The sequence below is a fragment of the Geotrypetes seraphini genome, chromosome 5 (assembly GCF_902459505.1).
Source record: "Geotrypetes seraphini chromosome 5, aGeoSer1.1, whole genome shotgun sequence".
NCBI classification, from domain to species: Eukaryota; Metazoa; Chordata; class Amphibia; order Gymnophiona; family Dermophiidae; genus Geotrypetes; species Geotrypetes seraphini.
Genome location: NC_047088.1, coordinates 199,611,020 through 199,624,973, shown reverse-complemented (window position 1 = coordinate 199,624,973; position 13,954 = coordinate 199,611,020). Strand labels below are relative to the sequence as shown.

Below are 13,954 nucleotides of genomic sequence, written 5' to 3'. Positions count from 1 at the left end.
AAAATAGGGGGTTAAAGTGGTTGCCTATTTAATATACAGTATATTTGTTAAGATAAATGTGGACTATCATTATGACAGGCTATTTTACCACTAACCATGTTTGCTATTGTATTCCTGTGATTTATTAGTTGACATTTGCAGAGAAGAAATTGTTTAATTATGTAGATTTTATGATTTGGTCTATTTTTATCTTATGTATGTTTTAATTGATGTAAACCATTTAGTTGGGGTTTTTGTAAACGCTATAAAAAAGTTTTTTGGTTTTTTTAAATATAGAACAGGTCCCATTTTATACAATGAGATCTACAGTAGTTATTAATAACCCAGATTAACAATAAAGTGACCTGTCTTAATGGTTGTTCACATTGATCACTACCCTCTTAATGGATTTCCATGCGATAACAATGCTTGTTTGTAGTAATTTCATGTTGCCCATCTAATCAAAGATCATCTAGAATTTCTTCTGCACTTAACATGAAATCATATGATTATCTATTTACAGAAAAAGTGGTCCTCAAGCCTAATGATGTTTCAGTGTTCACCACACTGAGTGTTAACGGGCGCCTCTTTGCTTGTCTACGTGACCAGTTCGATTCACTGGTATGTAGATTTGACTGTCAGTCATAGTCTAACTATTTTTCTTACAGTGCAACTCTTGAAGGAAATGTGCTGTATTCACCATCATGTTGTTGATCTCAAAGTAGACCAAAACAAACACTCATAATATTGCAAAAGCTTTCACTAGTGGACTACTAAGCAAAATTAGAAAATGTTATGGGCTTTTTCTTTCTAAAATTTAATCCCTAATGTTTGTCAACCTTTCTTTACCGGTTAGAGATTGTAAATTTAAAAGTGATCAGCAACATCTTTTCTCACACCAAGCAGCATTATGGGGTAAAGATCTGGAACAACTGCTCATGCCTAGTACTTATGGGGAATTCAGGAAACGCTTAAAAACACATCTGTTCCTGAAGTACTTAGGTAACTGACCTATACAATCTTAGTCCTCAACAAATGATCTTTAGAACTGTTAATCACTAACTCTGAACTTTGTTAATTCCACTCAATCTGTAGCATCTTTTAATCATTGTAAACCGTATAGAACTTCACGGTCCTGCGGTATATAAACTATTATTATTATTATTATTATTATTATTTACTGCCTCTTCAGTGTATAACTGATAACATAGGTCAAATACACTAAATAATATAGATGCTGAAAAACATTTTACTTACTACCTCAATCCCTCCACCAACCACACCGCTTCCTGCCGACTAATAGAGATCTCAACATGTTCATTGCTTCCATCTCCGCTCAGACCAAAGATCTTTGACCTAAGTAATACTCCCCTACATAGAAACGGTTCCCTATTGTTAAGAATTTTCAAACTATAATGTCTAGGTATTGTCCTAATCACAATCTTCCACTAAATCCCTCCTTGATCCTTTTGTGTTCTAAAGTATTTTCTTTTCTCACTGTAAATTGCGCAATGCACAAATACCAGATTAGATTAGATTAGACTAACAGTCCTTTCACTGTCATAGCAAAGGGACCCTTTCGTCAAGGAACGTATAATGTGATTTGAAATTAATCCAAAATGTACTGTAATAAGCAATAATTGAAATATTGAGCCTATGGTTCTACAAAACTCATTCTTGGAATCGATAAAACCCCTCCATTTGGCCTTCCATTAGCTCTGAAGTCACATAAATAACCAAAGAATGTTTTCTTTCTAAAACAGTAGTCTTCAATATTGACAAATACATATCAATGTATACCTGAGTGGCACTTCTGTTTAGAAGAAGCTGATTTACAAATTATTGAAAGTAGATTCATTTTGTAGCAAATAATGGCACTAAATATTCAGCAAAGAGCCCTGCTAAATCTTTTAGTCGACACAGAACCAGTGCATTATGCTACTGGGGGGTGCCATCCTTCGGATGAGGTATTCTACTATGACCCAGTCTACCTTACTGATATTAAAGACCTTATGATCAAGGCCCTGCTTAAAATATGGGATGAATTCCAACAGCTGAAGGAAGAGTAGCCTAATGCTTAGTGGAGTGGCCTGAGAACCAAGGAAATGAGGTTCAGTACCCACTGCAGCTCTTTGTGACTGGGCAAGTCATTTAACCCTCCAATGCCCTAAGTACAAAATAAGTACTTGTCTGCAATGGGTAAACTACTTTGATTGTAAGCACAGAAAGGAAATTTATCAAATCCCATCCCTTTTCCCCTGACCAGTTAGGCCCTCCCTACTTCAGGGCTTCCCAGTCAGTTGGATTTTCAGAGAATCTACAGTGAATCTGCAGGAGAGAAATTTTGCTTACATTGGAGGCCTAATATATCCAAATTCATCTGCTGGATGTTCACTGTGAGTTTCTTGGCTGTGACAAGGACAGTCTGGCGAAAGCCATTCCCTACTTCAAACACAATTTTGCAGAAACTGTAAATCACTAAATAAGACTTCCACTATAATTCAGATCTCACTCCTGGTGTTTTCACAAGTATTAGAGATGTTTTTTTCTGATACTCCAGCTACATTTCAACAATGGACTGCCAAAATCCTCTCAGAAAAAAAACAGTAATTAAAACTTAAAAACTGCTTTGCTCTTCTTCAGAAACAATTTAACAGTCTTATACAAATGGACTATCATAGCAGCAAATGCTAGGTATTTACTTCTGGATTATTCCCAGATTCTATATATGGTAATGAAACTTGAGCACAATGTCAAGTTGCACACGCAACTTAATTACTTAACGAGCCATCAACTATCAACAAATTCTTAATATACTCAGCACTCAAAAAATAGATTTATAAACAGCGCAACTACACATGAATAAACCTTCTCATCTATAATAATCTTCAAAGCCTCGGAGGTGACTAGTTTCATACAAGCTACTTTGCCCATGATTCACCTCTAAAGAAGCTATTTGGCCTGTGCCTCAAATAAAGAGGGACATCTTTTTTAAGCTAAGCACTTTTGTACACTAAAATAACATGATTTTTCAAAAAATGTTTTTTGATGGAAAACAAATGAATTAGCGTGTAAAGCACATGATGATTCAGGTAAGTCATGGGTAGAGTGGCTCATGTGAAACTAGTCACCTCCAAGGCTTCTGTTTATTAACGTGTAGCTATGCTGTTTATAAATCTATATTTTGAGCGCTGAGTATATTAAAAATTTGGATTTAATTGCTCCCTCCATAAGACGCTGGACCTGATCAAGTTAACAACCAATTACTGGCATTTATTGACGGGAATTAGGCTTTACATACACATCTGGTTGCATGCTTTTCTATAAACTCTGGGCCCAAATCTCATGGAGAGCAACCCAGAAAGGTGCTTGGCCATAGGAGGGGTCTGGACATGTCAGGGGTGTTCTGAAAAATTGCAGACATTACCGAATACTAGCTTAATGCGGCTAACTTGGGTTCCAGCATTTACGCCTGGTTTTGGCAGGTGCAAGACTGGTGCCCAAAGATAGGGCATGAACATTGTCACCAAGCGCGATTCTGTAATGGGCGCGTGCTCTTTAAAGAATTGAACTTAGTGCCAATCTTTTCTGGTGCCCATTATTGAGCGTGATTTATAGAGCTTCCCTCTATGTGTATATGTAGTGTCTAACACAAAATAAATTTAATAATTCTCTTTTTAATTGAGTTAGCTGAGCATTATTTAGTGTACTGGATATGATCTGATTGATATTTTTGAAATATTCTTAAAGACACCTCTTGCAGAGCAAGAAGGTCCTTCTGCTGGAAGTATAGGAACATTTGAACTGATGAGTTCTAAGGACCTAGCCTACCAAATGACTGTTCACGATTGGGACCTCTTCAGCTGTGTGCATGAGGTATGACCCGCTACAGGATTTTACAGTACAGAGGTAAAAATACTCTTATGCATTCCTTGTCAGCAAATCATATGGAGCGACATTGTTGAAAGGACGTCCAACCCAGTCTACTTCTCATGTGTTTCAGAACAGAGGGACATGAGAAATGGATGTACATGTACTGGTGACATCCAGCATGAATATTCATTTTACAAACTGAGGCTCCCTTTTACAAAGCAAAATGCTCTGACACCCATTCAGTTCCTGTGAGCGTCAGATCGTTTACCAAGCCGGCCCGTGCTGCTGGCTTTTGTTAACGAGGGGGTGAATCTTTAAAATTTTGAACAGGGCAAAACAAGGGACATGAGCATCATTGTGGCAGCATAGGAACGCCAATATTATAAAATGGCCACGTTTATGAAGGAGTAGCCTAATGGTTAAAACAACAGGCTGGATCAATTCCAGGACCCTGGATCAAATTCCACTACAGCTTTGTGGGTTGTTGTGTTTTTTAAATTATAAGCCCTCTAGGAGCAGAAAAATACCTACTATGATTCCCTTACTCCCACCAGTGGACAGCTTCTCAGTCAGAACATTTTAATTCAGTCCAAACCTATTCATGTCACAGAACAGAAATCTTTATGTAGGTTTGAACTGAATTAAGCACAGGGTATAAATAACAACAGAACAGAATCTACCATCATTTGCTATGTTACTCTGATACTACTGTTATGTAACCTGGATGTGCCAGGTACCAGGTCTAAATATCAAAATCCTTCTGTTTGGACACAGATGTAATTTCCCCTGAAATCAGAGTTAGATGTTCATATTCTGGCTGCAAAAAATAAAAATAAAGAGAGATGTCAGCTGTCACAGGGAGGGATATTTGGTTCTCTTATCTTGATATTTATTTCCTGTGCTTAACTGTTAATATGGCATTTTTTTTGTTAGGACTTATGATGGTACTAGTTATATACAGTACAAGGGTCTTAAGTTGTATAAGTTGTATATAAGGGGCTTAGCTTGTTTTCAAGGCCCACTCTTTTTTGTACTGAGGTCCTTTTCTCTCCATTTTAAGTGGGATGTACCGGTAGGTAGTTTTCTGTGGATTTATATGTATTATATGTGCTTTTCTCTCCATTCTCTATTCTGTTCTGTTCTGCTATCTGTAACCCACCAGAGACCCATGGTAAATAGATGTCATTTAAAAAAAAAAAACTACCTCTCAAAGTATATGTTGAACTATATTGGTATATCTTAGTTAACAAAATTATGATAATCTGTATTCCTATATCTTTGCAGTACCCTTTAGCTATTCTCTCTGGCATGCCATGCTAAAAGCTTTATGTTTGACTTGCTATGGAATTTTAAAACGTATTATAACAAGCATTTTCTTTTCCCCCGTTCTAGTTGGAGCTCATATATCATACATTTGGACGGCACAATTTTAAAAAGACCACAGCAAACTTAGATCTGTTTTTGAGAAGGTTTAATGAAGTTCAGTTCTGGGTGGTAACAGAGATTTGCCTCTGCTCCCAACTGAGCAAACGTGTCCAGCTCCTGAAGAAATTTATTAAGATAGCAGCTCAGTAAGTAACTATTGGCATAATATATGAATAGCATGAGGTAATGTGCAGGTGTACAAGTATGCCCACATATATTCTTGGATAATTTTCAAAATGCAAGTATGTGCATTCTTGCATCCTTTTGTGGTAAAAGCAATTAGTTTAACAGGGTTTAAAAAAGATTTGGATAATTCCTAAAAGAAAAGTCCATAAGCCATTATTAAGACAGACTTGGGATCATCCACTGCTTATTTATAGAATAGCAACACACCTATAAATGGTGCTCTGTAAGAATGAGCAAAAAATGAAACTATCCACAAAAATGGAAGGAAAAAGCCTCAAAGAGCTCCAGGCTAAAAAAGCCTCACAAACTAGAAAACTCTTTCATAATTGACATAAAAAAACTTCTGTAGACTACTGTTTATTTATATATATTCTTAAAGCCTTAAAGTTCCTCTCTTTTTGAAATTATTTTATAAATGGAAAAAGTACTTAGATGACAGCATGCTTTCTCCTTATGTGAAAATGTCATTCTCCATTCAGCATAACCACAGCCAAAACCAACAGTGGCAAGTATTTTGCTTTGATTCATCAGGGCCAGTGGACCATAACTATAAAAAGAAAACCAAATATGCATAAAAAAATCTTGCTGGCAGCTAGCTTGCTTGATTTTTAAACTACATATCTCTTATGTTTGCTCTTGATTTAATGACGCTCCTTTGTAACTAGAGCTTCTGGTTCACATGTATAGAATAATATGGTACAGCCTTATAACATGATGTCAGACACTTAGGGCTCCTTTTAAGAAGCCGCGTTAGCGGTTTAACGCGCATAATAGCGGGCACTAAACTGCCAGCCGCGCTAGCAGCTACCACCTCCTCTTGAGCAGGCGGTAGTTTCTCAGCTAGCGCGGGGGTTAGCGCGTGATAAAACGTCACGGCGCGATAAAGCCCCTAACGCGGCTTCGTAAAAGGAGCCCTTAGGCCTGGATTTTCTAACAGGCACTGATTTTTGAGGCACTGGTAGGCACCCAAGCTCAGTAAAAAAACCTACCATTTAAATTATGTTTTTAGCTGAGTTTCAAAGCGCCTACAAAATCGGCACCAGAATAACACCTCCATAGGTATTTTAGGCTGCTTAACACCACTGTGGGTGTGGCTAACCATGCCACTAGCAGGTGTAGATGTGTATACTTACCCATGTAAGTGCTAGTTTTTTGTAATTTTAGTGAGCAAATGGTACTTAAATTTAGGCACCTGTTTTATAGAATGAGGGGATAAGCGCATAACGTTAAAATGCTTTAACAAAAGTGCTCCTTAGCGTATTCAGCCCATGGTAATTACATATGGAAGACATTTTCTAGTAGTGCAATGTACGTACATGAAAGCAACATGATTTTTTTTAAGCAGTAATTTGTCTTCCCTGCTTAGGCCCAATCTCTAACCATGGCAAACTCCATGTAGGAGAACGACCTGAACCTGTGACCGCAGCTGAACTGCTGCGACTTTTCCATTGAATCAAGCTGACTGAAATTTTGTTTTTCTGTTTGGAAATATCTCTTCCTTTCCAGTAGCCATTTAAAAGTGTTAAAGGTGTTTTTTTTTTTTTCTTTACAGCTTATAAATTTAAAGCAGCAGGGCATAGACAGAAACATACCCCTTTTTCCTTTTCCAAACTAAAGCTTTATAGCCCCCGCTCACATTAACAGCAGGAAGCATATGAATACTTAATTGTTTTTTTTTCTTATTTTAATTGTTCCTACCTCTATTAACATTACAAAACAACTGTAGGTTTTATAATGTGCCCATTAAACCATGCTACAGCCAGTGCAAAGCATTCACCTGCTGCCAGGGGCTAGTTAGATGTGGTCAATATCAATTTGAGCAACACTTGTATACGTGGATGTTTCTAGAAAACTATAACTACATTGTTGAATGTGTGCTGAGGATCCTGCGGTGACTTCTGAGGAACAAATTTATTGGAACAATTGCAGAGCTCGCAAAACTCAAAGATTTTTTTTTTCCCCACTGAGCATTGAACCTGCAGATCCAGTTCTTGGTTCTGATGCATTCTTTCAACTCCTCATACTTATTTTGCTTCAGTGTATTTTATTTCTCATGTTGGGGGTCGAGTTTCAAAATGATTTAACCTGCCAGAAACGGCTCCTGGCCATTTGAATGGTTTGTCTGGAGCTAACTGGATATATTCAATGTCACTTAACCAGTTAGTGCCATTAAAAATATCTAGTAGCATACAGTGTGAAACTGGCTATTTGGGGGGTGGAGAGGTTGAAGGTTTGTCTAGGATGCCCAATATTCTTGTACCGGCCTTGAGCAAGCCAACATAAAATAAAATAAGAACATATGAATATAAGAATAGCCTTACTGGGTCAGGCCAATGGTCCATCAAGCCCAGTAGCCCGTTCTCACAGTGGCTAATTCAGGTCACTAATACCTGGCCAAAACCCAAGGAGAAGCAACATTACATGCTACCAATCTAGGGCAAGCAGAGGCTTCTCCCATGTCTTAATAACAGAATATGGACTTTTCCTCCAGGAATTTGTCCAAACCTTTCTTAAAACCAGCTTCACTATCCGCTTTAACCACAACCTCTACCAACCTATATTCATCGTGTAACCTTAATATGTATCCGATATGTATCTTAATATGCATATGATGATGTATCTCGATCAGCTTACTCAGATATACAGGTGATATACCATTAAAGTTCTTGTAGGCAAAGGTCAGAAACTTAAACGAACAATCAATACAGGTGCTGCAAGTCTCCCACCCATCTTGCCCTAAGTTTGCTTTTCAGTCTTATTCTGCAGTAGCTGCGTCAGAACAGGGAAGGCCACAGGGGCCCTGGTCTCCCCAGAAACATTTGGTCGCTGATTCTTGCCCACCCTCCCTCCCATCTTCCGGTGCTATGATTCTGTATCTTTTGGCAGCTGCCAAGCACTATCAAACAGCAGGCCTGCCCTGGAACTCTTCATTCTACTTCCGGGCGCAGGCCTGCTTATGGGCGCTGCACGGTGGATGCCTGAAGATTTAAAATAGAGAATGACACGGTGACAAAATTCATCACCATTCCCGTCCCCGCGGATAACCGCGGGAAACCATCTTCATGTCATTCTTTAAGGAGAGAGGGAAGAATCAGAGTATAAATGGCCACAACCACTGACCCACAAGCTTTGCTCTGAAGAATGCTGGTGTAGAAGGACTGAGGTTAAAATAGACACTAGAAAATGACATGGGATTATTTCCCGTGGTTATCCGCGGGGACGGGAACGGTGATGAATTTTGTCACCGTGTCATTCTCTAATTTAAAACTATAGCACCAGGAGGAGATGGGTGGGGGGACTCGGGAGATGGGTGGGAGACTCGGGAGCTGCTCAGAAGTTGTTAGCTAGGGCGGAGCTCCTGAGCGCCTCCCAAAAGTAGCGTTCCGCTACCTATGACTCCCATGAGCTTAAAAATATCAAGGAGACCCAATTAAACAAAGATAAAATAATCAAGGTGGGAAAGGACTGTTGCTTGTACTACCTGTCTAAGATTTTCCTCTGACAAACCTGTCGATTGTTCTCTTTCAGCTGCAAAGAATACAAAAATCTGAATTCATTTTTTGCCATTGTCATGGGTCTAAGTAATGTTGCTGTGAGCCGTCTGTCCCTAACATGGGAGGTAGGTGTCTGCTATCCAACTCAAGTTTGTGTACAGTCGTTTTTGCCTGATGAATACAACCTAGTCCAAAGTATTTCTAGGTTTAGCCCTTTCTACTAATTATCACAAGTCCCCCAAAATCTGCAAAAAGTGACAATGGGATCCTTTTACTAAGGCGCATTAGCTGCTTTAACGCGTGCTAAATATTAGCGCACGTTTAATTCTAACACGTCCATGGACTATAATGGATGCATTAGTGTTTAGCAGTGCGCGTTAAAATGGCTAACACGCCTTAGTAAAAGGACTCCAATGTAACTTAAATCGTAATATGGCAAATCATAATATGGCTCTGTGGACAAAAATAAACAGTCTGTAATGTATTGCTTATTGCTGTGGTACTATCTGGATAACCTTAAGCCCTCCTGCTGCTTCTCACACAATTACAAACTCGGGGTGAATCAATTCATAGGCATAAAAATTCTCCTGCAATATCATTCATATCAAGATGCAAAAGGTGTAAAAAAATTTTTTTACTTAAACAATTGTGACCCATGTTTAGAAAAAGGGGATTGAATTCTCCAGAATCAAAAAAATGAGGTTTTATTGAATTTTGTTAGAGCAAACAATTAGTAATACAATAGTTCAAACCCCAAACGGAAGTTCAAACATGTAATGTTTTCAGACTCCTTGTGAACCCCTGACATGAAAAATCAGCTATTCTCAAAATTTTGAATCTGCAGCTTTAGTCACCTTTTCCCAGGGACTGTTGCAGTTATGCAGAATATTAATGCAATGGTCCCTCCAGCAGTAGCCAGCGTTTGACTTGTTGCTGCTTCAGGGAATATAGATTACTAAATCTATTCATAATTCTCAATAATGGTACACTGCCTCAGGATTTCCTTCATTTAGATATATGTTATACATTTTTGTGGTCTTTTTCTGCTATGAAGCTTTGTATTTTTAGTTGATTTAGGGGCCCTTTTACTACACAACATTAAGCAGCTAATGATGATAGGTTTTCAGGCCTGCATTACTCTCTCCTAGGCTAAAACAGGAACCTTTACACTAAAAATCCATCATTAGCTGCCTAACTTTAGAGAGGGTAGGATCTGGGCACGAGAAGGACTGGCTTGGTGTGATATCCAGAACATGGGTTGTTACTACGCACGAGCTTTCAGAAATGCCCATAGCACAGCTGAACTTACTGCCACCTCGAGAGGAGGCAGTAAATGCAACTGCGCTATCAGCAGTCCTTAGCGCAGCTGCTGTCATAGTTGTCATGGTGATGGCGGCACTCCCCCCTCCTTCCCCAGCACTAGAGCGAGCTTTGATGGAGACTTCAGTAGATGGAACCTACGCATAGTACCGGGCAGAGGTTTAGGTTCTGGCCCAGCAATAGCTAAGAAGAAGAAAGATTTAAATTAAGTCATTTAAAGAGTGGGCAGACTGGATGGACCATTCGGGTCTTTATCTGCTATCATCTACTATGTTATGTATCTGATTCCATCCTTCCTAGCCCTCTCGACAGTGCCGGTACATCTGATTCCTTCCTCCCTGCCCCCCCCCCCCCGATAGTGCCGGTGGTACATCCAATTCCCTGACCCCACCCCACAGTGTTGATATATCTGAGCCCTTCTGACATTGCCAGTTCATCTGATCTCCTCCCCATGAAACCCCTGTTAAAGTTCCCACCTCCATCTTCCCCAACAGTGTCAGTTCTTCTGATTCCCTCTTCACTGACCCCATTGATTTCACCCACCATCCCATAGGACTAGTACATCTGAATCCCTTCTCCCTGACCTCGCTGACAGTGTCAGTACATCTCATCCCATCCTCTACACCCCCCCCCCCCCCCCAACAGAGCTGGTACATCTGATCCTCTCCCTCTGAAATTCCTGTTAAAGCTTTCCCCATCTTGGCAAAAGATCCCCAGCCCTCACTCAACACCACGGTCCTTGGGCACAAACTGCCCCACAGAAATACCAATTCTCATCCCACTCCCACTCCCTGGGTCTTACCAGTTCAGCATTTGTGGTTAGTGGTGTTAGGTGGAAGTGCTTTCCCTCTGCTCGGCCGGGATACAAAATTGCCACCATGCCCCCTTACGGTAGTCTCGCAGTAACATGGGATCATCCTTGTCCATGTAATTTGTTCATGTTTTTTAAATTTAAATTTATATACCCCATTTTATATTGTAAATCTCCTAGAATCCCAGGATAGGCGATTAATCAAATGTTTATAAAACTTGAAACTTTCACATAGGGAAGAAATATGTAAAGATGACTGCCTAGCAGTAGTACTGGAGGCTATCGTAAGATGGCATGGCAGCCATTTTTTATCCTGATCAAGACAAAGGAGCAAAGGAGATGCACCCCATCTGGCATCACTAACTACCAGTATTGAACTGGTAGAACCCAGAAGAAGATTGGTGGGGGTGGAGGAGCTTGTGCCTGGAGTGGCGTGGCCAAGATCTTTCATTAGGGGGTGGGAGCTTCAAAGATAATATTGGGGAAAGGTGATCAGATGTACTGGCACTGCCAGTGAATATCCAGATACAGGTATTTGGGTTTAATTTCAGTTGCAGTGGCTGCCATTTAAAAAATAAATAAATAAATAAATAAAACAAGCTACTTATTTTGTACCTGGGCAATGGAGGGTTAAGTGACTTAGAGCTAGATTCACTAAGCAAACCAATCATGTACCGATCGGTTTGTGACCTCTTTGCAACCCGATTTCCCTCCAACCCGATTCACTAACCTTTCCTCCTATCCGCTTTCGATTCGTGCATGCAAATGAGGGGAAACAGCATGCAAAGTAGGCAGGGACGTGATTCACTAAAACAAATCTGGGACACCGATTGGGCTGGCCAATCAACAGAAGAAGTGACTGCTGGGGACCAGTCACACATGTCTCTGCTGACTCTTTTGCTCTGTTGCTGCCCTGCACTCTGCCCCGATCTTCCAGCCCTGCTCTCTGCTCCGATCTTCCAGTCCTGCTTTCTATCTCAATCATGCCCTACTCTTTGCCCCAAGCTCTGGATCTCTGCCGCCTTCCCTGCAGTGCGAGCCTGCGGGTTTAAAGTGGGGCTGCATGCTGCAGTGCAGCCCCGCTTTAAACCCGTGGTTTCGCACTGCAGGGTAGGCGGCAGAGAGTAGGAGAGTCAGACGGGTTAAGGCCTAGCGTGTTCTGACTGTTTTTCCCCCCCCCCTCCCTGCCTGCCTCCCTCCCTCCCTGCCTGCAAGCATCTTCCTTGTGCGGAGAGAGCATGCGCAGACTATCTACAGGGAAAGCAGATGGTCTGCACATGCATCAGGATCACACACTAGCAATCCGTGTGGTCGGAGGGGGCATTCTTCCAATCACCCTCATTTTAATTTTTTTGTTTGGTGAATTGGTCGGGCCTGCACGGATCGGACACGGAGAGTCAGGTAAGTGAATCTACCCCTTAACCAGAGACACAAGGCGTGACAGTAGGAAACCACTGCACTAACCTACTCCTCCACTCAGATTACCCCACTTGATTATTGATCTGACTGTTTCTTCAAATTTCTCATATTTATATAGTAAAGTACTGTATGTATGGATTGTTGTACAGAAACTGAAAGTGACAGGATTTTCTTACTTTTATGTGTTGTAACAGAAACTACCAAGCAAGTTCAAAAAGATCTATGCAGAATTTGAAGGTTTAATGGTAAGTGCTGCATGTATAACATATATCATGTTCTCTAAATAATCATAGATTCCATTTATTTCATATTTTTGGGGAGTAATTAAAGTTTATTATGTGAAAAAAATCCTTTTTACTAAAATAAACATTTATTGAATTTTCAAGAATTATAACATCAGTTTTGGTGTAGCATTATCCACACAGGTCATAGAAAACACCATTCCATAGCAGCAAGGGAGACCTGCTGAGGTAGTGTGATTTCCTCATAAAACCTATTGCATCTTTTTGTCACACTGTAATTAATGTATATTTAACAAGGCTAATCTGGCTGGCACACCACACCCAGCCTCCAAGAAATTCAGGAATGGAATTCAGATCTCACTGTATTTGCGGTGAGGTCTTCTAAGGTAATTGTTCATGGAAAGAATGTTTTGCAACCTGATAAACCAGTCATTCGAATTAGGGGCAGAAGTACTGCTCCAATTTTTTGCTTTTTTCCATACTTGCCATGACCAGAACATGTTTAACTTGTCCAGGGAGGAGGTGCCAGAAGAATACAGCCCTTTTACTGGAAATCCTAAAATTCAAATACACAAGTTTTTGAAGTAAATAACAATTCCTTAGATGTGATTTGGCTTCTGATCAAAATTCCTGATGTACTAGACCAGTGTCTCTCAAACGTTTTTAGCTCTGACACACTAAACAGAGCAAATGTTTTTCTTGGCACATTATAATTGAAATTATAAATTTGCAAACCCAACAAAAATAAATAAATTTGAGAGTTATTTATTTAAAGTTCTTTAAGCTATGTATGGGTAATTGTAACAATGGTGAAACTAAAGCATATAAAATAGAATTGCTAATCAATGCGATTAACTCAAAACGTGGTTCAGTAGTCCAGTGATTCCCAACCCTGTCCTGGAGGAACACCAGGCCAATCGGGTTTTCAGGCTAGCCCTAATGAATATGCATGAGAGAGATTTGCATATGATGGAAGTGATAGGCATGCAAATTTGCTTCATGCATATTCATTAGGGCTAGCCTGAAAACCCAATTGGCCTGGTGTTCCTCCAGGACAGGGTTGGGAATCACTGCAGTAGTCGACGAGCAAACATGCATTGCATCATCCACCATAAATTCTCATTTTTCGATTGAATTTCTGTTGGAGCTGAAAATCCAAGTTTGGAAAGATAGGAAAATCCAAACGGTAACAAGCCTTGATTGCT

At 40.0% G+C, this 13,954-nt stretch overlaps 1 protein-coding gene across 9 annotated transcripts in view; it reads left to right on the top strand.

Moving 5' to 3' along the window:
• Positions 1-13,954, top strand: part of RAPGEF4 (Rap guanine nucleotide exchange factor 4) — a 251,957-nt gene that overhangs the window by 214,472 nt on the left and 23,531 nt on the right. For all 9 annotated transcript variants that reach the window (XM_033947094.1, XM_033947091.1, XM_033947092.1 and 6 more), the window contains 5 exons: positions 503-600; positions 3,730-3,855; positions 5,245-5,423; positions 8,992-9,082; positions 12,702-12,752. In XM_033947094.1, the coding sequence (XP_033802985.1) occupies positions 503-600; positions 3,730-3,855; positions 5,245-5,423; positions 8,992-9,082; positions 12,702-12,752 (545 nt within the window). The remainder of the gene's footprint in view (positions 1-502; positions 601-3,729; positions 3,856-5,244; positions 5,424-8,991; positions 9,083-12,701; positions 12,753-13,954) is intronic.